Source organism: Aptenodytes patagonicus, chromosome 2, assembly GCF_965638725.1.
Source record: "Aptenodytes patagonicus chromosome 2, bAptPat1.pri.cur, whole genome shotgun sequence".
Lineage (NCBI taxonomy): Eukaryota > Metazoa > Chordata > Aves > Sphenisciformes > Spheniscidae > Aptenodytes > Aptenodytes patagonicus.
The window spans coordinates 81,388,510-81,413,404 of NC_134950.1; the positions used below are offsets into that span (position 1 = coordinate 81,388,510).

Genomic DNA, 24,895 nt, shown 5'->3' on the forward strand with positions numbered 1-24,895 from the left:
GTTGAGATGTCAAATCGTTAATGCAAGATTTTGCAGTAGTAGTGTTTTGGTTTTCTTCAGTCAAGTCTCACAGGTTAAGGGAGTGCAAACTTTTTTCCTGCAAGTTGGTGGAAGAAATGAAGGTACAGTGGATTGAGTGACAAATGCTTGCATCACCTAGGCTGAATTATGAAAGAACTTGTAACTCAAAGAAACCCTAACTGAGGGAACCATAACTCAGAAGATCTAGAATGCATATTACTAAATAACAAGAAAGTGTTCAGGGATAGTGATTTTCTAAGCAGTCCACAAACAAGCTTTCATTTACTTCCAGTATCCAAATGTTTGAAAGCTGTAATACAAAGAATTTGACTGCTAATTTAAATATTCCATTATTTTATAATACAAGTATACTTTGGAGTTGTATGTTTAAGTAAATGACTAATAAGTCAGAGCATGATATGATTGCAGTGGTAGATGGTTATGGTTTCCAAACAGTTTTGGAAAGAATTTGTAATGCTAGAGATTCTAAAAAGTCTTAATTTTTGCATGTTAGTTCTTTAGAAGTAATTAAATATACTGAAAGATTTTATTTTCATGTGGCAGAGCTTCCTCAAAATATCAGATTAGAGGGATTTGAGACTTGTTCTGAATTAACAAGGAGCTATTGAAATTGAGAATAATTTCCATTTTTCACAAAAGAGAATAGTTATATAAAGGTTACATGCTTGAGCAAACACGAAGCAACTTTAACACTGACATTTTTGTAATAAGTTTTTAATTTTTGAACATATCTGGGGTAATAGACGTTACCAAAAGCTGACTTTTTAAATAATTGGTTAAAGAAAATGTATTTCCCCAGCAGTGTAAGAAAGTTAATTAACCTATGATGTCTTAAGTCTTACCAGTTCTGTAGCTGTTTATTCTTTCTTGTCAACCTTTACTTTGCATTCTATTTTTGGTGGTTTTATTGAAGAATCTCTTACAAATATCTGTAATGCAGAAAGGATTGACTCATGATGTGCACTCTTTCCTAGAAGCCTGTGTTCTTTTAATTCCATTCTATAATAATTGCAGTATATGTTAAAGCATAATTTTTCCTCTGAATAGTATGATGTTCTTTTGTGAAGAGCATTGCCTTGCTTTGTTTAGCTTTTCTCACATCAGATAGGGTTTTGTGAACAATTAAAATTTAAAAGAAGGACAAAAAACTTGTTTCTTGACTTGTGTGAGCATCTTTGTATCTTGTTTCTCTTCTTTTTGAATGAATCAAAATAACTTATTCTAGGTAGATGTTAGCAGTGTTAATATGTTGGTACCAAAATGTTAGTTTGTTGCTTTAAGTAAGTGTAATGCTTTTATTTTGTATTTGCCTTTGGTTTAATAGCAGTAGTTGATTTTCCTGGTTCCAGGGAGATGAGTATTTTAGAAATGTCAGTTAAGCTTGAGAGCACCCTCTTTTTCTTAGGAGTTTGCAGAAGATGTCACCTCTCGTAAACAATGTCCCATGTAAATAGAAAAGTAATTATCTTTTAACGTATAAGTAATATTAACAAGTTGCTCTAAAAGCATTTGGTTGTCAAACTATTTAAAAATATGTTAATGCTAACAGTCCATTTTTACAAAATTAGGACTGGGCTCTTGGAGTTCTGCATGCCAAAATAATTGCTGCCATAACACTGATGGGTCCCCAGTGGTGGCTGAAAACTGTTATTGAACAGGTAGGAAAAAATTGTCCATGTGAGTTACCTGTATAATACATTTTGAACGTTTTTTGAATGTGTGAGTAAGAAAAGGGAGTTACTGTTGTAGTAATGGAGTAATTTGAGTAATTGAGTATAACTCAACTAGTCTTGTAGAATCCTTTTAAATTGTATAGCCTAATCCATTAAGATACACTTAACAATCAAACACAAATAAACCTCAAATCTGAAATCAAGAAAATGCTGCATATACGTATATATAATTTTACTAGGTCTGTATTAAAGTGCGAAACATCATTATTTCTTCAGATGAATTCGCATGTGTCCAAATACTGGACATTATGTCCACCACTCAAGAACAGAGAATTTCTGTCTTCTCCAGAGCTGTAGAGATTCCCTCATTCATAGATGAGTGCCTATGAAAGACAGTATTTCCATTCCCCTTTGATTATTAAGCAAGACAGAACAGTTTCTGTGAGCAGTTCTGAGTCACGTAGCCTGTTGCTTTCTTCGGCTTAAGTATTTTTTCTTGATTATAACCTCCAAGTCCTACGTTTGTCGTCTCAATGAAGAATCTCAATTGTTTGTTGGAAAGTAACTTTTCAATCCTGCACTATATGTAATGGCTATGGACCATGTCCTGGCCTCTGTACAAAAGGTGCCTCTCTTGCTTAACTCTAGCACATAGTCCCAGTTGTTAAACCATTTACTGATCACTTCAGGGGTCACACTGGAGAAATGTAGTCTTAGTTCTGTGAGTACCTTTTGATGCATACCACAGCTCTTCCTTCCATTCTGAATGCTCTCCCTGGGCCTGTTTGTTATACATACGCTCTCCTGAGCCATCCTTAGGAATGGTTACATCTAGGCTGTGGGACAGAGGCCATCGTCTAGCTGTATGTGGTAGCCATTTGAAATCGGTCTTTTCCCATTATTAGTCTAGTCATGTTGAGACCTTAGCTCCTCAAGAATTGTGGAGGCCCTGTTTTCAGGCACAGACTCCACATGCAGAGGCTCTGGTCTGCCCAACCAAGTGCAAAATAAGATCATATTTTCTGCTTGTGTTACCAAATTTAGTAGATTTGCTCTATTAGCATACACAGGATCCTCTTTCAGCAAGTTAACAGCACGAAGAGATCCCAGGTCACCCACAAAACCACTATCCACAGCTCTAATGATCTTTCAGCTGGTCTCTTGCACTCCTGCAACCAAATCGCAACACTATTCCAGATTAAGTTGCTCTCCTGGGCACTATTTAAATGATTTCCTGGAACCCCCACGATGTAGATTGGCACAGAGTTTTTCCTTCATCAGCTGTGGCCATCGTGGTTTTCTTCAAGTTGGGAACACCTGTTTCCTCTCATAAGGAGAATTGTGTAAAACCTTGTAATTATTACTGTAAGTGCAAAGCATGGCTTTCTTGATTGATCCGTTTTACTTCTAATTTGTTCTTCTTAGGTATATGCAAATGGGATTCGTAACATTGATTTACACTTCATAATCCGTAAACTGGCAGCACCTGTAATCTCTGTTCTGTTACTTTCCCTGTGTGTACCATACATCATAGCTTCTGGTGTTGTACCTTTATTAGGTATGTATACATTCAGAATACCTGTTTATCATCTGATGGTTTAGAGCAATGTAAACATATTTGTGGAACTAAAACTTCGAGCTCTGGGTTATTTTAAAAAAAAAAAAAAAAACAACCAACAAAAAACCCCACGATTCTGCTAGCAAATGTTAAATGTTTAAGGATTGCTATGTCATCTTAAAAGTTTGGGGGGGGGGGTGAGAAATGCAATACATTATTCTGACTGGCTTTTTAATAAACCAAGTGCAAAATACATCAAGAGTATGGGACTGCATAATATCTAACAGCAGAAATGTAGGTATCTAGCTAGTTTGGGAAAGGGGTGATTAATTCATTTCTTTGGACAATCCACCTTTCATTTTAGTCTCTCTTTAAGAGCTATACTGAGCTGAGGACATCTTTTCTGACTTGTCAGATTCTAAAGGAAGTTTAGAACAGGTGAAAATATTGGGTTTGTTTTGAGGTTTTCATTCAGTATTAAGATAGAATGTAAATTGTAAATATAACTTCTTTTTTCAGACTTTCCTATCTCCTCATAATTGAGGGAAATAATTTTATTAGAAGCAGGGTAGATGTGCTTTTTGATCAACAGTTGTCTTTGTTGCTAGTTAGTTCTGATGTTAACAACATGTTCAAGAAGTCCCATTTTATTCTTCAACCTCTCACTTCAATGCAGACTTTTTTAGTGTCAACGTTTTTCTGATATGAGGTATACAGAAGTCAATAAGCAAGAAGAGCTAAGCAGCCCAGTTTTTTTACTGTGGATTTTCACTGTGTTAATGGAAAACTTTCAGCTTTAATGCTTCAGATGGAAAAAGAACAGCAGCTGACATGTTGGATCTCTGAGATAAATGGATGTGTTATTTATTTCACAGCCCTTCTACTGAAGTTACAGTATAACAAAAAGTATAGAAGCAGGTACAGAAGCAGAAATGTGCGTGTTACTTCCGCAATGTTAGATAATGCAAGCATTGTGTCTTGTTTTGTAGGAGTTACCGCTGAAATGCAAAACCTAGTTCAGCGACGGATTTATCCTTTTCTGCTTATGGTGGTGGTTTTGATGGGAATTCTCTCCTTCCAAGTCCGCCAGTTCAAGCGCCTTTATGAACATATTAAAAATGACAAGTGAGTATATAGTGTGGGGGTTTTAATTTTTCCACTTTAAATTGTGATAACTTCAGATTGAATTCAGGTGTTGTATGTACTTAGGGCTAAAAGGGATTTTAAGAAGCTTTCTAGACAAATGACCCTCTGAGGCAGACCTAAACTGTCCTTGGCAGATGTTCTATCTGTGGTTCAGGTAGATAAACACAGGAATAGACTGTCCTTGTAAATGGAAGACACTCCCCTACATCTAACTTGAATGTGTTCTACCACAAATGAAGCTGATTGCTTGTTTGTCTCCCCCTCTGTAGTCTTGAAGGACAAGTGAATGTAATAATTATGACACATCTGGAAGTAAAATCACGTCTCGGTCTGCTGCTTATAAAACCATTTCTCCAACCTTTTCTGCATAACTTTTTTTTCTTATTCTTTGTACTCGTTAGTGCAATTAACCTGTTAAAGAACATCCAGTTGATTTGATAGAGTTTGTCCTTGCCAAATTTTGTACTGTTTTCTGATGTTTTCAGTAATTATTACTCCGTATTATTCAGATGCTTGATAAAATACTAATTTCCCAGTGTCTTTTCTTGTTATCCTGCTTAGTTTCTAAGCTTTTTTTTTCTGTGTTACCCTAATTACATGTTGATTATTTAGAAAAATAAGTTTTGGACCCCAGCAACTAGTCTTCCTAGGCTGCTTTTGTATTGAAAAGGAATAAATGAGTGTGTTGTGTTCATGTCCCGAGTTACCCTAGAACAGTTTTGCTTTCCACTGACTACAAAAGCAGTCAAACCTAGAATAAACTTCTTTGAATCTTAAATGTTAGGAAATGACTGATACATTGTTTGGTGTAAATGTGAAATTAATAGTATCTAGAAATATTAAGAGAGTTGTAACTAAAATTAAACTCAGCAGATCAGTTTATATTTTAGCACCTTTTATTTGATCAGCTGATTTAAATCGTTTGTCACCTGCCTTCATAACATGTTCTGTAGTATTTGGCCTACTGTAGTATGTATAGCTGGTGTTTATATTTACAAATGGGTTTTGAGCTAAATGTTAGTATTTTCAGGCAGAATGTGTATTGAATTGCAATTTGCATTAATGTTCCAAGTTGCTTTCTGGTGTAAATAAGGCATGTAAACAGTGTACAAAGCTGTGAAAATATATCTAAGTGAAAATTACTTTGATATTAAATTAATTTACTAAATGTTATAACCATCCTTGTAGACAAGAAGTTTGTACAACTTAAGTTAATGATATCACTTCAGGAAGTAAGCAGTCACGCTAGCCAGTAGAGGTTTATGGTTTAGAAATACGCTTAATTAAATCTTTCATGTAACAAATTTTGAAAGCATATACACATTTTTGTGACATTCTAAAATGTACAAAAAATATGCGATGGTGGTTTGGTGATGGTACTGTGAGAAAAGGAGCGGTGGTGAAAAAGTTTCTAAAGGAAATGGCAGGTTTCGGGGGAAGAATTCATAGGTGTATGTGGCTCTTCTACATGTAGAACCAGCATATAAATAGGAAGCATGGAAAGGAATTTAGATGGCAAAAAGCAGGAGTGTGAAACGACGATATAGAGGAAGTAAGGAATAATGTGAAAGGTAGGAAAACTGCCAAGCTGATGAGATGGTGAGATGTTGAAACAATTTAAATAAAGGAATCTCGTAGCCCTTAGGCTTGACGTGGAGTAGCATTAGGATTTTTTCTCTCCCTTTTGAGAAGGATTGAGCGCAGTAAAAGTTATTCCTTTACGGTATTTACTTTCTTCAACCAGGGTGTTTTTCATTGGATATATGAGCTGAGCCTCTCTTACTCTTACCCAATGCATGTTCTGCGTTGTGGCAGATTCTTTTTTGAACTTAGAACCTCATTAGCACTCTCATTTGGTTTTGTATCTGGGTTGTTGTTCCAGATGCTCAAGTGGCAGTGGCTCAAACAGACACTGCGAAGATGCTCTTAAAAGTGTCATCCAGCAAAGGGGCTGGGTATATAAATGATGCAAACACACTCTTTATATTTCACATCTTCATTCAGCTTATATATGTCTGAATTGTATGGCTACCAAAGTTAAGGCTGTAAACACAAACCTGTAATGCCTGTATTCCATTATGAAATGCCTGAATGTTGAGAAAAAAGATGAGGATGGGTGAAGACCATTAAGGGGGGAGGGATCACTTGTAGAATAACTTGTATCGAAATGAGAAAGCTACTTCTGCAGCAAAGGAGATAGAGTGGATTTGTGTTACAGAATTGTATTAACTTTTGTTAATTTCTCCCTGTTTCTACTATAATCCCAGGTACCTTGTTGGGCAACGACTTGTGAATTACGAACGGAAGTCTGGTAAACAAGGCACATCAACAACTCCACCTCAGTCTTCACAAGAATAGATGGTCGCATTAAACATCTTGACCTTCCCTTTGCCTTTACATGTCCTTTTTTTCATAGACTCTTCTTCAGTCTTTGGATATCTCCCCCAATAATACTCTCAGCAGTGTTTTGGCTTCTGTTAGTAGCATCCAGATAGCAGTTAAGGCTCTGCTCCTTATCTGCATTTTCTGATGTTATCAATGCTGTCTGAGGTCTGTATATGTGTAAATAGAAGTATCCTGACACCCTAAAACCTTGGATTAAAAAGAATGTGCATTGTACATCTTTAAAAAAGTATATTAATTTATTAAATCTAGTTGTCACTTTATTTTGGACTGCTGTTCTGTTGACAATGTGCCACAAAGCAATAGTGCAAAGAGGCAAGATGTTTTTATAAAATTTGGAGCTTACTTTATGGTGTTCATAACAGTTCTTATTGTAGTAATATAGTATGATTTTTTCATGAGTGGAAAGGCCACACAGAGAATATAAAAAGTAAATAACTGTCTTACAGTCAGCAATGAAGTGGCTGTGGTGAGAACATAATGAACTATGTATCTTGCTGTCAAGTCTTTTTTATTATTTTGTATAACACCAAAGCTGTTGTACATTTTCTATTGCCTGATTGTTTTTCATGTGTCTGAGTTTGTAATATTGTACAGTTGCTGTAAAATCAAGAAAATATTTCCTCTTCTGAGAATTCAGATGTACTTGTTGAGGCTCAGCTGGGTTTTTCTGTTTGGTTGAGGGCGGGGGGTTGGTTTTGGGAATCAGGATTTCCTGAATTGAAACAGTAAGTAAAAAATTTTACTAAGGCTAGGTGATGGAAGCATTTAAAGGTACCAAGGAAAATTAGATAGGTTTGCAACTTAAATTGTAGCCAATTTCTTATCAATAATAGAATTTTTCAGGACCTCAAGAGGAGGGATGAACCTTATCTGATGTGTTTGCACAGAAACAAAGAGCATAGTGTAAGCAATGTTCTGACCTGGTCCTTAATTAAAGAGCTTGAAATCTTTTTTCTGTAAGTTACCAAAGTTGCAAATTGTAGTATGAATTTTATATTGCACAATTACTTAAAAGACCCGCAACAACAAAAAGATCTCTTTTCTTTCAGAATTGGTCACTGTGAATTTTTATGGGAATAATATTGAGGAAGTGATTCATCACGTACCATTTATTGCCTGTGGGGCAGGGAAATACATACGCTTTTAAACAGGCAAGGAAAAGTTAGCAGATTTCTTTGCAAGGACACAGTCAAACAAGAGCCACCAAATCAAGTCTGTGTTATTTCTATATGTAGATAGGGTTCTTTTGCAGTAATGTTGGGGGGGGGGGGGGGGGGGGTATGTAGATATTTTAAAGAAAATACATAACAGTATCACAAAGCTTTAAGTAGCATCAAATCACATGCTTAGATTGCAGTATCTTTCCTAGATTAAATGGGGGAAATGTGAGTATCCCTTGCAGTAATCAGAAAATTGATGGAACATTGAACTTGCTACTTGGTACACGGTCCTTCAGTATTCTGTACTTAACCATATATGTATATAATTAATACTTGAGAATCTGGCAGGTGCTTTGAGAGTGTCATCTCCTTTTATTGATGTTGCATCTCTGATCTGGCGTGTTTTGAGCTAATGTGGTCCAGGCTGTGACCACTACGGGTGGTAGTGCATTTTTTGGTGTCTGGACTCATGTTCTAAGGCAGTGAGCAGAAGCCAAATGCATCTGAATCTAGTGGCAGGAGGATTGGGCTGTCACTGTTGGACGGTCAGAAACTACTATTTTACAGAATTACTGTTGTCCTGATGGTTTTGAACCACAAATAATTACCCTTTGGAGTGATTTATTAGGAAACTTCCAGTGAAATGGAATCATAGAAAAATAACCAAAATACTTCTCTCTCCTTCACTGTTGCTGACTAAATGCTAAATTGAGTGTTCGCCCCATATATTTTTGATGTGCATAAATATTGCATTTGACTATTTACAGTGGTATGCATTGTGGGACAGATATATTTTCACAAGATTAAATTCACTGGTAACATACGTTCTCACGCCAAGATTCTGTCTTCGACGTATCTTTCGTAAACAGTTCCAAAATGGTCTTGCCACTCAAATATTGCGAGCACTGCTGTGCATCATGCAGAATCTACAGTAGTGTGGTTCTTGTAACTTTGTGTTTTTATCCAGACAAACCGGTCTTAACATTAAAATTTATTAAGAAAAAGCCTTTGTGCTGTTTCTTATTACTGTTATTTTACAAGTCATGACATGGGCCAGTCATGTAATGTGAACTGTAACTATTTTAATGTAGCTTACATTATCTGTATTCACTCTTTGTTACGGAGAACTGGTTTCAAATCAAACTGTTGTGCTTGCTTTTGCACTGCTTTACAGATCCCAGGTGAAGTGAAGTTTGTTTCTGAAACTGTCCATTGCGAACTTTCAAAAAATCTCGTCTCATCATCTCCTTATTTTTACATGTGTTTGGGGAAAGAAGATGGAGGTTGTATAGAACAAGAATTAAATAACACTACTTTTTTTTTTTATTGTTTTAAGTTTTAATAGTTTGCCTTACTGTGCTGTGGGTACTCCTCTAGCATAGAAACTTGATAGTAAGCATGGAAGTTAACTGGCTGTTAGTAAGACAGCTGACGAGCTCCGTACCAGTGGCTTCCATCTGTGCTAGAGTAATACAGCATGCAGTGGTCTTATATTACTCTTCAAGTGGGGGAAAATTCTGTGTGTGTGTGTGCACGCTTTCACCACAATTTGTGTTGACCTTGGGTCTTGAATTGGAGGGGCTGGAGATGCGTGCTGGCTTAATTGTATCCCCTTCGTGGTGTTGAGTATCTAATGCTGTTAGATACAGTTCTACAGGCCTTCATCCAGGAACTGCCAGATGGCTCTGTAGCCGTCTTTTGCATACTGAAAGAAGTTAATTGCAGCATGGCTTTGACGGTTTTTACACAGATTATTTTATATTGATTAAAAATAGTTAAAACTCTGCATCCTTTCTCTGACTCCCCCTTCTCCGCTGGGTAGAGCCTAAGTTACTTGTTTCCGTTTTTGAGGGCCCTCTGGAACCTGTAACTATTTTCTGTCAGTAACTTCCTCGGTAAGATGCCAGCTCCAACATCAATTACAGTACTCACATCACTTTTCAGCTGAGTGCATGCATTCTTCCCTTGCTTTCCCCTAAGCTTGAGCAAACGTCTTCATAAAAATCTGCACAGCAGCCCCACTGTTCTTCAGAGAACTCTGTAAAAAGCCCTTTACCTTACAAAGCACGAATGACAGTGGTTTGTTTCCTCGTCCTCCGCTGTCTGTCTGCCACGATTCTTTGTGGCAGGGTCAGCGTTCTTGTTCTGCCTGCCCTGCGAATGGGCACTACAGCCTGAGCAATGAGCGGGGCTCTTAGCAGAAACGATGATGCAGATAACACAAACATTAAACAGGGAACTGAATCTTGGTAATATAATGAAGTTCAGGATGCAAAAAAAGAAAGAAAAAAAAAAAAGCTGTCTTCTGAAACAGATACGGAAACAACTTTTACCAAGCATAACGGTAAATTGGAGGTCTCTTAGTCTGATATTTCAGTTCTTAATTAGGTTAATTGGAACTGAAGAATTGCGTAGTTAACAGCAATTTTATTAAATCTATTATTATTCCGGAAAAGCTATGCTTCTGGTTCTAATTTCTTCGTTTAGAAGTCACCATAAATTGAGAAAGAATATGCCGAAATCAAAGTTACTCAATAATGGAAATTTTTAGAAGATGGTATTTCCAAAGGTCAAATACTATTCCAAAATAAACTGAATGTTTTGAATCAGTAGAATACTGAGGAATGAAGCAATGACAAGATTATTTCACAACTCTGTACATCAGTTTTGCTGCTTATATGCTTACTTGCTGTCACCTCTTACTTCCCGAGTAGTGGTCAATGCCAAAGCTGCACAGGTGCTTTTTTTCCCCTGTAGAAGGAGAACTCAAGCATATCTGGAGTTGTCTGACATCGGGGCGGGGGGGAGAGAGGCAGTCGGAAACTTGTCTGATCCATGTTAAATCACTTGGCTTCAAGGAGCTTTCTGTTCCTGGAAAATGACGCTAGTTTTACCTAGGAAGAACAGACTTCCTTGTTGCTTACAAAAATAGAGAACACTGCAAAGCTCGCTAGTTACTTATATTGAATAGAGTGGATGTATTAGAACCTAGATAGTGAGGATCCGCATTGGTGTGCCTTGTTCAGCAGGTGCAAATTGTGTAAATGGCCTGGTTGAGTTCGGTAAGGAATGTGCTGAACCTAAAAGCGCTGCTGCGTTACAATGGAGTATACATGGGATATTTAGGCTAGTTGTGACCAGGAGCTGTGGAAGCAGGAAGCAGCAGCAGAATTTCTAAGCTGAAATCGGGCAATGCTGCTATAAAGCAACAATTATGTCCATGGATATACTTTTAAATGCTCTTTATATAAAAGAGTAATCGGTAAAATGCGTGGGGGGAAGTACTCAGTGTCTCGGAAGAATCTGAGTTACTTCCTTCACTGAAGCTATGCTTGTGTATTTACTACCCGTGTTTTCATAGAGTTCGATCAGCTTTTTCTTAACATAAACTGTTTAAGCCTTACCACCTTTCTAACTTTGGGCCACGTTTCTCAACATGACCCATCAATGTCCCTCTCACTGTGCCTTTCTGTCATCTCTTTTTCTTCCTTGTTGAAAGGGATTTGTTGACCTAACAGCCACATTACTTACCTGTGTAATCCCGAGTTTCCTTAAACAACCTTGCATTAACCTGCCTGTAAGTAGCAACTGCTGTCACACCACCAACCCTCAACTGAAGCTGAAGCCTCCCTCCCTCGCCTACCTGTTGATCTTAATTTTACTCACCATCTCAGAGGTTATTCCACTCTTTATTTGTTATACTGTCGTAGTCTTCTTCCTTTTATATCCATGAATTGCAGTAATCTTTAAGCAGATGTTTTAGTGTAATTACACGTGAAAAGCATGCTACTTTTAGCTAAAAATATTAGTTCCCTGAAGTATAAATGACTTCTTAAAAGGGAGTCAATGATATCCCAATACGCCAAACTTAAAACATGAGTAATTATGCACATACTTTGTGTATTGTTAAAACAGGAGTAACGAGTAGAAAATGTGCAGTACATCTGGTTCTGCTTATAAATCGTGAGACTGCGTAGTAAGGATGATCGTGACTCACGTAACTGCTGGTTTTTGGTTCCCCCCCTGCAGTTAAATACATGATGATCTCTGGCCAGTCAGGGTCAAAGGAGAGAGGAGAGCAGTGCCCACGCTCCTCTTTCTGCAAAGATTAACGAGCATACCCCCCAGAGGTTTTTCTATTACTTGATGCAGTGTGTCTTGTTAATTTTTGTTACGTGTAAGGATTTATACAAAGATGAATTTAGTCACGCCTTTATAGATTAAGCATGTTCTGGCGCAGCATGCGATTAATTGGTCCCTTATTTTCCAATTATTTTTCATTCTTTTATGGAAGTTTTAGCCTTTTGCTTTTTCCAACAGTTTGCAAATCATATAAAAGAATGTGTTTTAAGAATACACAGTTTTTCATGAAATACTCATAGAAAATCTTTCTACTTAGATGCTGCTGTGTCCCATAATATGGTCTGGCAGCTTTATGCATGATTTTGCTGCACTGGACCAAGTAGCTGGAAGAACTGAGGGGATGACGTTTACTGTTCGAGCATCTTTAGGATAGTTCCAAGTGCATCCAAGGACTCTGTATCGTAGAGGACATGAAACTTTTGCTTTTTACCTGTTATCCTTAGACACCTCTGAAACACTGCACTGTGAAATTAATTCCATTCCGTAAACCCCTGCAGGATAATGTTTTGCTATAGTGTTCTGAATTGTTTTAAAGCATCTACACATTTAAAGAATAGATATGTCATGATATGTCAGAAGTTTGCTGTTTTCATGTAGTTGTAGGAATCTGCAAAGTATTTTGAGGCCCAATACTTGGCCTGTAGTCAATGCAGAAGACTCATGTTCTATGAAAAGATTAAACCGTTGTTAAAATGTGTGCCTTTTGTTTTCCAGAGACCACCGTTTTATCTTTGTCCTGTATGGTCTTACCTGTTCGTCAGTGGGGACATAATGTGGACCAAGAAGGGTTGGCTTCAAATAAGATTGTGCTCTTTTTCAGTAACAGTTTGGCCCGTTTCACGCGTGCAGCACTTAAGTTTCTCGGGAGCAATGGCTTGTGAAGGCTTTCTGAAGCGAATAATCCTATTATCAAGTTCATTTGAGTGCTCGGGCTACTTACGGCCCATGTTAGAAGGAACAGGATGGGCGTTGCTTTATAATCAAGACAGGAGCTGCACTACCATCTTTACAGAGGATGCCATTCGGGTTACCTCAGGTGCTGTTTTTATCTGCAGTGGAAAGAGCAGAGGTCTCGTTGTCCTCCTCCAAGACTTTGGGATCGAGAGGGCACTTTGGCTCCTCTGTGTTCTGGAGCGGTGGGAGAGCCCACGCTTCCTTGTCAGCATGTGTGGTGCCAGGTTTGGAGCGGTAGATGTCGAGAAGCAGCTGGCCCTGGCCCTACTGTGCTTGGTGGGGGCAATCCATCAGCGGTATTGCTGTCCTGAATTTCCAGGACCTTGGAGGCTGACTCCAGTGGAGGTGCTCCTGCCTGCCTGCAATGGGAAGCTGGGCTGTCATGTGAAGCAGCAGCTACTGCAAGCAACAGGAATCTTAGGGAATATGTTGCCCTATGTCTATTTTGCAGCTCAGGCAGTGTTTGCTCACATCTCATCCAGGCCTGGAAGGGGACGTATGAGAGAACCGAAGTCATGACGGACGTGCTGCACGCATGCTGCTAACCGAGTACTGCGTCGTCGTGACTGGGGCGGGACATGCAGGGGGCCAGCGGGCTGCAGAGAGCCCGGGGGACCTAGAGACCAACCTCCCCGCTACGGGCTCTGCTGGTGACTTACCGTTCAGCTGTTTCAGGTCTTTTCAGAAGTTTGTAGAAAACAAGCGTGGCCCTTGCATTTTAAACAACGTAGGCAACAACCCCCTTCCCTTGCCCGGCCCCCGCCTGCCTCCGTTAAGCACCTGGCCGGCCCGCTCCGCGTGAGCAAGCGCCGGCCTCCCGCCTCCCGCCCCCCGCTCCCCCCCTTCTCCCCCCGCGTTGCCCGGGCAGCGAGGCCGCGGAGAGGGGCAGGTGAGGCGCCCTGCCCGGGCCTCCCCCCAGCCCCGGGGTAGCGGGGAGTGGGGGGAGGCCGCTCAGGGACGGCTCGGCCGGGTGCTGCCGTTGCGGGGCGTTGCCGGGGGGCGCTGCCCGCCGGCCGGAGCCGGTTGGGCGCCCCCCGGCCGCAGCTCTCCCGGCGCCGCGGCCTGGCGGCGGCCTCCGAGGGCTTGCATCAGGCGACTCCTAGCGGTCGGCGCTTCCGCTGGCTCGGGGCGGCCCGGGAGGAGGGAGGGGGCGCCCGGCCCTCAGGCCGCGGGCCGGGCCGGCTTGCCGAAGCGGGTGGCTGGGGCGTCCAGAGCCAGCCGCGCTCCTTTTCGGCTCTGGGCCTGTGGATCGCTGTCGCCAGCAGCTAGGCAAGTCGAACCTGCCTGCGCATGCTTGTTGGTTTTCGCTTTGTACCGAGAACACCCGGGGTTAGTTTTGGACGCATGAACGGAAAAATAGAAAATAAGAGCAAATAGGAGGTGAGAGAGATTAGGTGACCGCTGTGTTCAGCAAGAGAGTAACCCGTGTTAGAGCACAAACGCTAGGTATTGCCGCGGCCTGATAGCGAAAAGTTGCAAAGGCTGGCTGACCCGGCTGCGTTTCACTCTGCTCGCTAGGTGCGTGTGTGTACAGGAGGTTCCCTCTGGACATCGGGAAACGCTTTTTCACTGTGAGGGTGACTGAGCACTGGCACAGGTTGCCCAGAGAGGTGGTGGTGGCTCCCTCCTTGGAGATACTCAAAACCCGTCTGGACATGGTCCTGGGCAGCCTGCTCTAGGTAGACCTGCTTGAGCAGGGGGCTGGACCAGATGACCTCCGGAGGTCCCTTCCGACCTCAGCCCTTCTGTGACTCTGTGATTAATGGCTTACTATAGAAAAGCAGGTCTCGCGCTTTTTTTTCTCTCTACTTTTTCTTTCCTGATTAGTTTTTATTCTTTTCTTTGACTGCTTCCCAAGGGCACGTGCACACACACGTGTATTCCTTCCTCAAGGTTTTTTCTGTTCCATAGCTTATCCTGAAATCCCCAACATTTTGCCTTCAGCTTCAGCCCCTGGGCTAGAGCTGAATTTTTGAATCGTTATTGAAAGTGCATGACCAATGTAGTAATTAAATGCACACTCTGAAGTCTGTCCCTGATGCAGATTTGCTGCGTTGGAGTAATGAAGACGCTGTACCCTGTCTGCATTTCTCCAGAAATAAAGTTCTGAGTACGGTTTGATCCTCAAAGGAGCCTTGAGTCACAGCAGTCCCATTTCTCCATTGCTGACTTTTAATTTTTTTTTCCAATACAGGAATATTCACATGATAGGGGGAGAAAGCCACCTGCCAGATACTCTTATTTTAATCTTAAAAATAAAAAAAAAAAAATCAAAAGGGATAAAGGATGCTGTTACATTGATTCCTTTCTTAATGCCGTTGCTTCCCTTCTGCAAATAGCTGACATGTTTTCAGCTCTGTTGCGAAGTCAGCTTAAGTAGGCTGTAGTTTGTCCTTTAAATGATGAGGAGAGTGCCCAGATTTCCCACTGAATGCGCTCAGATGCTATAATGGGATAAGGACCATACAATAACCTATGTCTGCCCCTTCTTTTGGATCTTGGGGCACAGGATTCCTTGCAGCAAGTAAGTTACATCCTGAGTAAGACAAACCTACCTGTAGAGCTGTATGAGCAAAGTGCAATGCGTAGTTGCAGCATACGTGAATGTTTTGTTCATCACTGTAATTTTTTGATGTAAAGTCTGCCAGGAGCACGAATTAGTAACTTTTTGCTACAGTGTTTTCTGAATACACAAACGCAATAGAAACTTGGTAATCTGCATACTCTAGCTTCTGTACAAAAATGACAAGACCCTCCTTGGCTTGCAGTAGTGAGTTGTTAATATAGCTAGCTTTCACCTTGGCACGTGTGGTGTGATATGTCTGGACTACCTGTTTTACAAGTTCGTATTGTGGTAGGTTTGAGGAAAAAAATCAGTTTAAAACTATCTAAAGATACCTGTTAAAGTAGTAGTTCTCCTTACCCAGAGCTGCGGTTGGTGTCCAAGCTCCAGTCTTTTGCTTTGTGTTGCCATCGAGTTTAAGGTTTTTAGAGACTCGTGGTGCTCGTCCGTTTACCCTTCTGAGTTTGTCAGTTCTCCAGTAGCCCCAGCAGTTGAGTAGGACAGGAGGGAGTTTGGGTACAAGGATTGTTGCCCCCCCATATGCACACACAGGTTTTCATTCACATTCTGCATCTGTGAACTGCTGTTTTATTATTATTTCTTCCAGGTCCTTGTCACTGAACGCAAACAGACCATGCCTCTTCCAGAAACCATGTTTTGTGCTCAGCAGATCAAAATCCCCCCTGAGCTACCTGATATCCTGAAGCAATTTACCAAAGCTGCTATTAGGACTCAACCTCGTGATGTTTTGCAGTGGGCAGCTGCGTAAGTAGGATGCTCACGTGATGATGTAGCACTATGTGTACGGACCCACAAAATCTCGCTGCTCCTGTTTATTGTACGGTGGAGCTGGCTTGAATATTAAACCAGGCTGTGTATTGCATATGTGCTTCTGTGCATTAATGCAGCATGTGAGCCTTTTAAGAATAGTGTAGTACTTGATTTATTTTCTGTTTCATTGAGGTTTAGGACTGGCATATTTCTGGAATAGTTTTATTTCCATATAGAAGAATGCATCTTAATTTTTGTTGTTGTTGTTGTTGTTGCTAATTGCTCTGTCCTTTAAGACCAAAGAGGTCCTTTAAGACCTTAAAAGACCAAATCTTCCCCCCCCCATGTGAGACTTAATTAAATTCTTGGCATTTAAAGGAAACCTAGAAATAGCTTTCTAATTCTTAAGCTTGCCTAGGTTTCTTTTTTTTTTTGTTGTTTCCAGGAACAAAATTAAGGAACCTCCTTAAATGTTACTGAAATAGGAAAAGAGCCTGGAAAGTTGTGACTTCTAGGTGATAGTCCACATAATAAATCTCTCATCATGAAGTTGTTTTAAGATATTTAAATGTTTCTTCTTCTTTAACTTCTTTTTTTTTTTTCTTTTACCGCAACCGCTCACTATCATTTTTTCCTGTCCTACAGTTTGTGTGGACAAGCTCTTGAAAGGTATCTCTTGAGATGTTCCCAACTGGGGGGATTAAAAAAGTCTGTGCTGCGTACGTGAGGGAGGGGAGGCTTTTAACAAAGCCAGGCTGGAGTCTGGCTAGTCCATTAAAAAGAAAAAAAACTGAAGCTGAATCGCTACAGCTGCAGTGTTGGAGAAAGGCAGCGGGAACATCTTAAAACAGCATGGTGCTTCTTAGGAATGTGATGGACGTGGAGTGCGGCATACTTCTGGGCCATGGATGTGCAGGGACCTTGCCCCAACCGAGCACTCGGAAGCGGCAGCTACCAGGTAGCTTAAGCCTGCTGGGACGTGGAGCTGGTGAGAGCAGGGGCAGTGCAGCACTGCTGCGGCCACGCTGCTGGCCAGACCCTGACCTCTGCTTAAGGTTAAAATTAAAGATCGCACCAGCTCAGTCGGAGGAGCTCCTGCAGATGGGTGGGTGGCTACTGCTGACTGCGCACCCCTTTCTGGAATATGCCCTGGTGCAAGAGCACCTGGGGTGGAGGAAGGTCTGGACCTGGGAGCCACGCAAAGCAGGGCAAGGCTGTGGTTTCACATGCTCTGCCGGTGTTGTAGTGCATGTCCCTATGAATAATCAGATGGGGAAATGAATCTGGCTGAAAAATAGCCCAGGTGTTATATGTACATACATACCGTGCATCTATTTCTATACAGTCACACTACTTCAGTTCTGCAGTGCTGCTTGCTGTGCAGTTTGGCAAGTATTTGCACAGCATGGGATAGCCTAGGCGTGGACATGGGTGACCAGGGCAGATGAGGGAGGGCGAACGGAGAAACCCTTAAGTTAGACCTGCTATTGACTGAATGAAAACTAAGGTTTTTTGCATGGTTCAGATTGCTGGCCAGTTATGGCAGAGGTGGTTGCTCTTAAGGTGGTGGTGGCCCTATAATTAAAAGGATGTGCATCTAATTCCCTTTCTGTTCTAGTCTTAAATTTTATTTTGGCGTGGACAGAAATAGCAGAAACGGTGATGAGAGAGTTGCAGCGTAAAGAGCCAGTCATGCTTTTTGGGTAGCGTGTGAGGGGAATGTTAAACAAATCAGCCCTAAGGTGCTCGACAGTCAAATGGGAAAAGCCTGCGCTTTGGTTTGCAAGCCCACCCTGATGTTAATAAATTACTCTCTGCCAAGAAGGGCTGAGTATATCGTGCACAAAATAAGTCAAATGCCTTAAGAATTATTAGAGCGTTGTAAAAAGGAGTGTGTAAAGTCTAAAGATTGTGGTTTCCGCTAAAAAGAAAGGTGGTGTCTGGGCGGGGGGAGATGGGAGTTGTGCAGGCGGGCGGCTTGCCGAGTGCTGCCACTCCTGCACGGGAGCGTGCGGATTCATTCACTGAACTGTAAGAGCGTTTACTTCTGTGCAGCTTGTAATGGCCATGGGCATTGAAGCGTGTTGCTCTTCCCATTCACTTAGGTATTTTTCAGCATTGTCAAAAGGTGAGCCCCTTCCTGTGAAGGAGAGGATTGAAATGCCTTTGGCAACAGAGAAAACAGACGCTGGTTTGACCCCAGGACTCCTTAAAATCTTGCACAAACAGGTACAAACCAACCTTTATCAAATGCACAATGCTATCAAGGAATGCTGATGTATTGGGGATGGTTGGGGAGACTGACTGTCAAGTATTTGACGTATTTTGGGGAGGGACTGTGTTCTTAGTTTCATTTTGGTTTTCAGAGTTCTTATTGTGGTATCATGATTTTGTTTAAAGCTTTCTCCCAAAGGCATGGTGAATGTTGCAGAACTGAAGGAAAAGTGGAAGCACTTGTGCTTGCCGGAGGAGCAACTGAAAGCTATCCTGCAGTTGGATGACTTCGGTGAGGAGGTGGAATGGATGAAGGTTCTGGCACTTGGGTGCAGCTTGCTCGGCAGGGTATGTTCACAGCAGGAGCCCTCGTATCCAAACGCAAACAGTCTTATATGATCGTATATGAGGTAGACCGTAGAACAATTAATGCAGATGGACTTTGGGGAATGGTGATTGCTTTTGCAGCAGCTGGCAAAGTGGCTTGCGTGTTTACTTCTGTTGCCCATCAGCTTTTGGTTAGGGGAGCTTAACCAGAAAGAGGGCCAAGTCCTCAGTTTACTGGGATGGCAGTAGAAGAGCAAGCGTGTCCACAGGGAGCTTGGACCATGAGGGAGAGGATGATAGAGGAACGATGCTTATGGCATCAGTGTAAATATCCACGGAGGAGAACTGGAGGGAGAAATTAAACGATCAATTTTTAATTGATTGTGTAGCCAATTAAATTTTCACAGAACCAGCTAATGTTACTAAATCTACATTTAATGCTTTTAATGTCAGTAATAAAGTCTCAGCAGAGCATTTCAACAGAATGAGAGATTATAAAATGCACTAAGCTGATGTTCTTATGAAGTATAATATTTTTAATGACTTCTACAGCAGAGAAGAAGGGGTACTAAAAAGAAAATATATGTTAAATAATATTTTGAGAATGTTGCAATATCTGGAAGCCCTGAATGTTAACCTGGCCTGGCGATGCAATCATGTATGTATGTATTTATTCATTTCAACTGTGTATTTCTTGATTCCGATCCCCCTCCCAACATGATTTTGTAGTTTGGGTTCTATCTTACTTTTTTTACATGAACAGCAACATTACTTATTTAAGAAAAAAAAATTGAAACAAAAACAGTCACAGGAACATCGTTCTGATGAAGCTAGACAGTCTAAATGTACCTCTATCTATGCATCCTTTCAGGTATTAAGTGAATGATTTGATTTCTGCTCTACATATTGAAACCTAAACTTAAATTTCCTAAACTGGAGAGGAAGATGCACACAAGAAATTTACATTATTTTCCTGCAGCTGTAAATTGTGTTCAAAGTTGAATAGGGTCACGGGTAAGATACAAGAGTAGACGAGTATGAGCTGCTTAAAAACACTAGTCATCCGAAGTTTCTTTCTGTAAAGCACTGATGTGTATTTACAGCCTTGGAGAAATGACCACATAAGTAGCCTGCTAAACTGCCTTTGACAGGTGGGGAAATCGATGTGAATAACTTTGCTGCGCTCTGAGAGCGAGCACATGGCAGCCTGGAGCGGCAGGAGCAGGAACGGCAGTAGAGGGGTAGCAAAATGCAGAGGGTCGCGTCTGCCATCATGTAGGCAACTGCCTCTCCTTCCCCACAGAGGCCTCCCAGGGGGGAACTACGTTAAGTAAAACTGTTAAGGGATTATAAAATGACACTTCTCTGGCCTGTGTGCTAGGTCTTGAACAGATACTGCATTTATTTTAAATATTGCTGTTCTACTGTTAGGAACTACTTACTTTTTACAAAGTCGTTGCTTGCTTATTAATGAAGAGGTAAGGATAGATTTTGAAAAAGTTATAGCAAAAATATTACTACTCGGGTTAAAAAAGGCCTGTGTGAGGTTTTGGGGGGGTTTGTTTCTTTCTTTCTTTGTTTTAATGGCATCCAGTCTTTGGATGGATTGAGTCAAACCAGTCTTTGACTCAATGAAGCTCAATGGTGATTTTTTCCACACGTTTCCCCGTGTAGCTCAGCGTGCATAGGGCACTGGATTATAGACATCATATTGAATAAAGGATTTTTTTAAAGTATATTTGGAATTAATACTTTGAGGCATGTTTGTTCTAAAGGGAACTCGGATGTTATTTGGCTTTGACTAAAACTGAAACATTCTTGAAATGCTTTTTGCCTCAGTGCTGTTTCTACTAACTACTAAAATGGAACTTGCACACAAATAGGGCAAATAGTAAATATCAGCATTCCTAAGAATTAATATCATACTAATATTATGTCATAGTAAAAAATCATCAAAACCATATGAATTTTCTGGGTTTTGTAGATTGACTGTCTTAACCGCTGCTGAGAATTCCTTTAGATCCATTGAGATAAGAAATACATATACATACATATGTATATATACATACACACCACACACGTGCACGTATATATAGTGCTAGGTATAGTGATGTTTGAGCTTTTACGGTAGCAGAACAGAACAATTTGGCCATATTGGAGATAAGGCTCAGACTACCCTGTGCAATCTTAAAACATCATGGGATTCTGGTAATTTTTACTCCTGTTTCTACTAGAACTTCGTTTTTGTTTCCATCCCTGGACCTGCACTGGAGGGTATATTTGGGGTTGCAAGCTAGGTAACTATGATAAAGCCTTCATCTCATTTACACTCACTTTCAGTGCCTTACAGTGTGGATTTTGTCATGGTATGCAAAGGATGTTTGTGGCTCTGATACTGTTCCTTTCATTTCTTGACTGAACCCCCTACAGTCCTTACTGAGTTCAATGAAACATGCCTGCGAAATCTTAACAAGGGACCCAGAAGGTGGAGCAGCTCGCGTTCCCTTCGAAACATTCTCATTCCTCTACTCCTATTTGGCCAGTATTGATGGAGAGATACCAGAGGAGAAAACTGAAGCATTCCTCCACGGAATTAAGGAACAAGCGTAAGTAAAAATCCACGCATGGAATTTGAATGTATGGATCACCTCTGGCTTCTCCATAAACCTTTAGTTTCAGGTGAATAGTCTATCTTCACTTTGGGTGTAGCCACAATGACAGGAGTAAAGGTTGACTAAGGTTATATTGAAAGTGTACATAGGTATTTTTTGTTAAGTGGTCAACATTGGGGTTTGAACTGTTTAATGATAAATTATTATTTATCCATCTGTCTTTGAAATACTGAAGTCACTACCTGGTGGTATAATTTTCCCTGTAGGAAGTGATTATATACAGGTTTGTATCACCTGCATATTACTGGTACTGGAACCAGCAGCATCTTACGGGCTGCTCTTTTGATTTAACATAGACCATAAATCAGAGAGAGAAACTGTGAGTCCCCACTTGAGGTCTGAATTTTCTGTCATGTTTCTCCTGAATTACTTCTCCCTAGAAATTTTGTTGGGGAAATATTTAGTGTATGCTTGGTCTTAAATGGTTTGACTCTTCAATTTTTGTAGTATTAGCTATGGTAAATTGTCCTTCCTGGAATGGTCTCACTGTTTGCTGCCTTCAGTGGATATGAAGGACAATGGCAGGACATAGTCCCACCTGAATAGTTCATCCTGTTTTGCTATTTGTACCAAGTTGAGGTGGTTCGGTACATTCCTAGTCTGTTGTGTTTCTCTCTCTGCTTGCTCTGGGGTTGGCTTTATAGTTTGGTGTCAGTCTTGTCAGTAAGCCATGAACTGACGTGGTTCTTCACAGCAGGAGATGTGTAGGTTGAAGGTTAAGCAAAAACTCACCGTGTGGCTATCCATTTTGCTATCGATGACAGCTGCGTTCAGGTCTTTTCTGTGCCATTGTGTAACCTTTGGCTTGCTTCGTAATGAAGAAGCAACCCCGTTCTCACCTCTTGGCTTCATCGAGTAGTCTGTTAGCAAACGATGGTTTCCCCCAATATTATTAGGTGTCCTTCTTACAGGATTGGGTAGAGAATACCCTGTTGGTGATCGGCCCATTCGAAGTGCGCTGACATTTTCTGATGTGCTGTCACCATCGTTGGTGGTCACAGCTTGTTTGTTCTGAATACTTCTGGACACCTGCACTTCATGATGATCAACAGGGTATTGACGTAGTTTGGCTACCTTTTTTCTTGAGCACAGCAACACTATTCTGTTGCTTTAGACAGATGGTTGATCGTATTTTTGTCAACTTCTACAACAGCAAAAACTTAAAATTCATAGGCTTGTGCTAACAGCTGCTAATTAGGTCTAACTCATGCTAACTGCTACAGGTGAAAATCTCATCTCTAATAGACTTGGATTGGTTATGTGAAGTCTTGTGCCCACAAAATCTAGTGTCAAAACCTCCTAACTTTTTAGCAGATGGAGGAAAGGATCCATCAAGATACTGCATATATTTCTGCTAGAATTAGCACAGAATTAGCATTAGGAATGTATGAAAATGACAGTGTCTTCAATCCAGCTTTCAGTGATAAACTCCCACTCATCCATAGTCGCACACAGGTCACACAAAATGCACTTCATTTTTAACCAATTTTGAAAGATCTGTAACAGGCTTGTCCTCCAAGTGCTGCCTACGTGGCATGTTTGCAGACAGATACTGACTCTTCCTACCATCTATCTGGAATTGGTCTTTCTGTCTTAGATTGCTACCAGCTCCACGTGTATGGGAGCTCAAAAATGCACGAGCACACAAATGAACCAATCTGTTTTGTCATTACGGTTACCAGATTGACAATTTTTAGTAAGAACCACTTCTTAATCACACCACTCTTGCTTGCAATTAATATAACCCTCAACTGTATCTTGTCCAACACACTAGGATTTACCATGTTAACGTGTTGTTCTAAAACATTTGGCTTATTCCTTTCCAGCGACCAACAAACTGGCATGGTGCTGCTCAGAAACTTTCTGACCCAGCCCTCAACACTGTTTTGATCAAGCCTACTCTTCAGCAGCAGGTGAGAGGGGGAAAAAAAAAAAAGGAATAAATACGTGCAAGAAAATAATTTGTGCTCAAAGGACTGTTATTTGCACATTACAGTAGAATAAGATCCTCTTCTCTGGTGCTTCCTTTTCTTTATCCCACTCTTGAAATGGCCCTTCAGTGGATGTTAATTGAATACATGGTTACAGTGTTCTCCTGCCTCTCAAATACTGATGCTCACACCTGGGGAGCGATACCTTCTGTTTATATTGAGTAAAATGTATTTTGTTACGGATCTTCCTACCTATACTTCGTAAGTGATTGTAAGAAAAGAAGTAAAATGCAAAATTCAATTTAGAAAAGACTGGACAGCCGTAATTGGTGCATTTCTCGTCACACTTCTGGATAGCACTGACTTCTTTTGACTCTTGCACAAATACAGCTTGTCTTTTGACTACCTTGTCTGAATGAACAAGCTCTATTAAACGAGTATTTTTACCAAGCCTTATTCAACATGAAGAACCCTGTGGCTGAGCTGCTGGAAGAAACATCAACTCGAGAAAGGACAGCAATGATTCCATATTGTTTTCCCTCTAATTAGGACCCTTTCAGAACGTAGATATCCTTTTCCATTCTTAGGTGGACTTTTCTAATCAAAGATCTGTTTTAAAATATGTTTTGTTTTCTGACAGGAAAAGCTACTGCATTTGTCACGTAGGTGAGGAAATACCTGACATGTAGTTCAGTTTGGTTTTGAGTTGAACAGCTGTAGTAGGTACAGAAGTCTAAATCAATCAGAAGTAGACTAAGTATTTAGTGACAGATAGTCATACTTAATTGCAGAAACGGTTGAGATAAGAGTCAGGATACTAGTGGCTACAGTAAAACTTGTATCTACAGAGATTCCAGTACCAGAGAAGGCCAAAACCAGGAGCATATGGAGTGCCCTCTCCTGGCAACTCGATCAAACAGAAGAAAGTATTGTAGGGAAGATGGATCTGCAACCCTGTTCTTCTACAGTTGCTTACTTAGTTGCAGTAACAAGCTTGGCTGATGATGACTGACCGTGCTGTAGCAGATTGTGTGAGGAATTAACAGGACTAGAAATTGATATAATAAAAATATCGCTGAAGTTAGGTGGAATCCTCCTGCACACCCTTGCTGTGTACCTGCACGTCTTAAGTCTTACTGTTTTATCAACCTCTATCACTAATACTTACATGTTAGTCTACAGGATGGGAACTCCTCCTGGTTATTTCTGGAAGGAAATGGATATGCACCCGGTGTTTGAAAATGGCAATCAATCAGTAATATTACAAGTGTCCTTGGTACCTCCCCACTAGTTTCTGTGGAGAGCTATATTCTCATCATCTTTGTCAGATGACAT

At 40.7% G+C, this 24,895-nt stretch overlaps 2 protein-coding genes across 7 annotated transcripts in view; both read left to right on the forward strand.

Moving 5' to 3' along the window:
* The window catches only part of MARCHF6 (membrane associated ring-CH-type finger 6), a 57,107-nt gene extending 50,303 nt beyond the window's left edge, over window positions 1–6,804 (forward strand). For all 4 annotated transcript variants that reach the window (XM_076330332.1, XM_076330335.1, XM_076330331.1 and 1 more), the window contains exons 23-26: window positions 1,611–1,700; window positions 3,141–3,273; window positions 4,263–4,398; window positions 6,687–6,804. In XM_076330332.1, the coding sequence (XP_076186447.1) occupies window positions 1,611–1,700; window positions 3,141–3,273; window positions 4,263–4,398; window positions 6,687–6,777 (450 nt within the window). In that variant the 3' untranslated portion in view covers window positions 6,778–6,804. The remainder of the gene's footprint in view (window positions 1–1,610; window positions 1,701–3,140; window positions 3,274–4,262; window positions 4,399–6,686) is intronic.
* A 7,134-nt stretch (window positions 6,805–13,938) lies between these two features.
* ROPN1L (rhophilin associated tail protein 1 like) lies at window positions 13,939–23,828 on the forward strand. 3 transcript variants are annotated; one of them, XM_076330338.1, is made up of 6 exons: window positions 13,939–13,971; window positions 16,253–16,410; window positions 18,522–18,645; window positions 18,817–18,978; window positions 21,388–21,563; window positions 23,456–23,828. In XM_076330338.1, the coding sequence occupies exons 2-6, from the start codon at window positions 16,280–16,282 to the stop codon at window positions 23,517–23,519; spliced, it is 657 nt and encodes a 218-aa protein (XP_076186453.1). In that variant the 5' UTR covers window positions 13,939–13,971; window positions 16,253–16,279; the 3' UTR covers window positions 23,520–23,828. The 3 variants fall into 3 exon arrangements, with proteins under 3 accessions (XP_076186453.1, XP_076186451.1, XP_076186452.1); XM_076330336.1 differs by lacking the exon at window positions 13,939–13,971 and adding an exon at window positions 14,268–14,462; XM_076330337.1 differs by lacking the exon at window positions 13,939–13,971 and adding an exon at window positions 14,268–14,351.
* The last annotated feature ends 1,067 nt before the right edge of the window (window positions 23,829–24,895 follow it).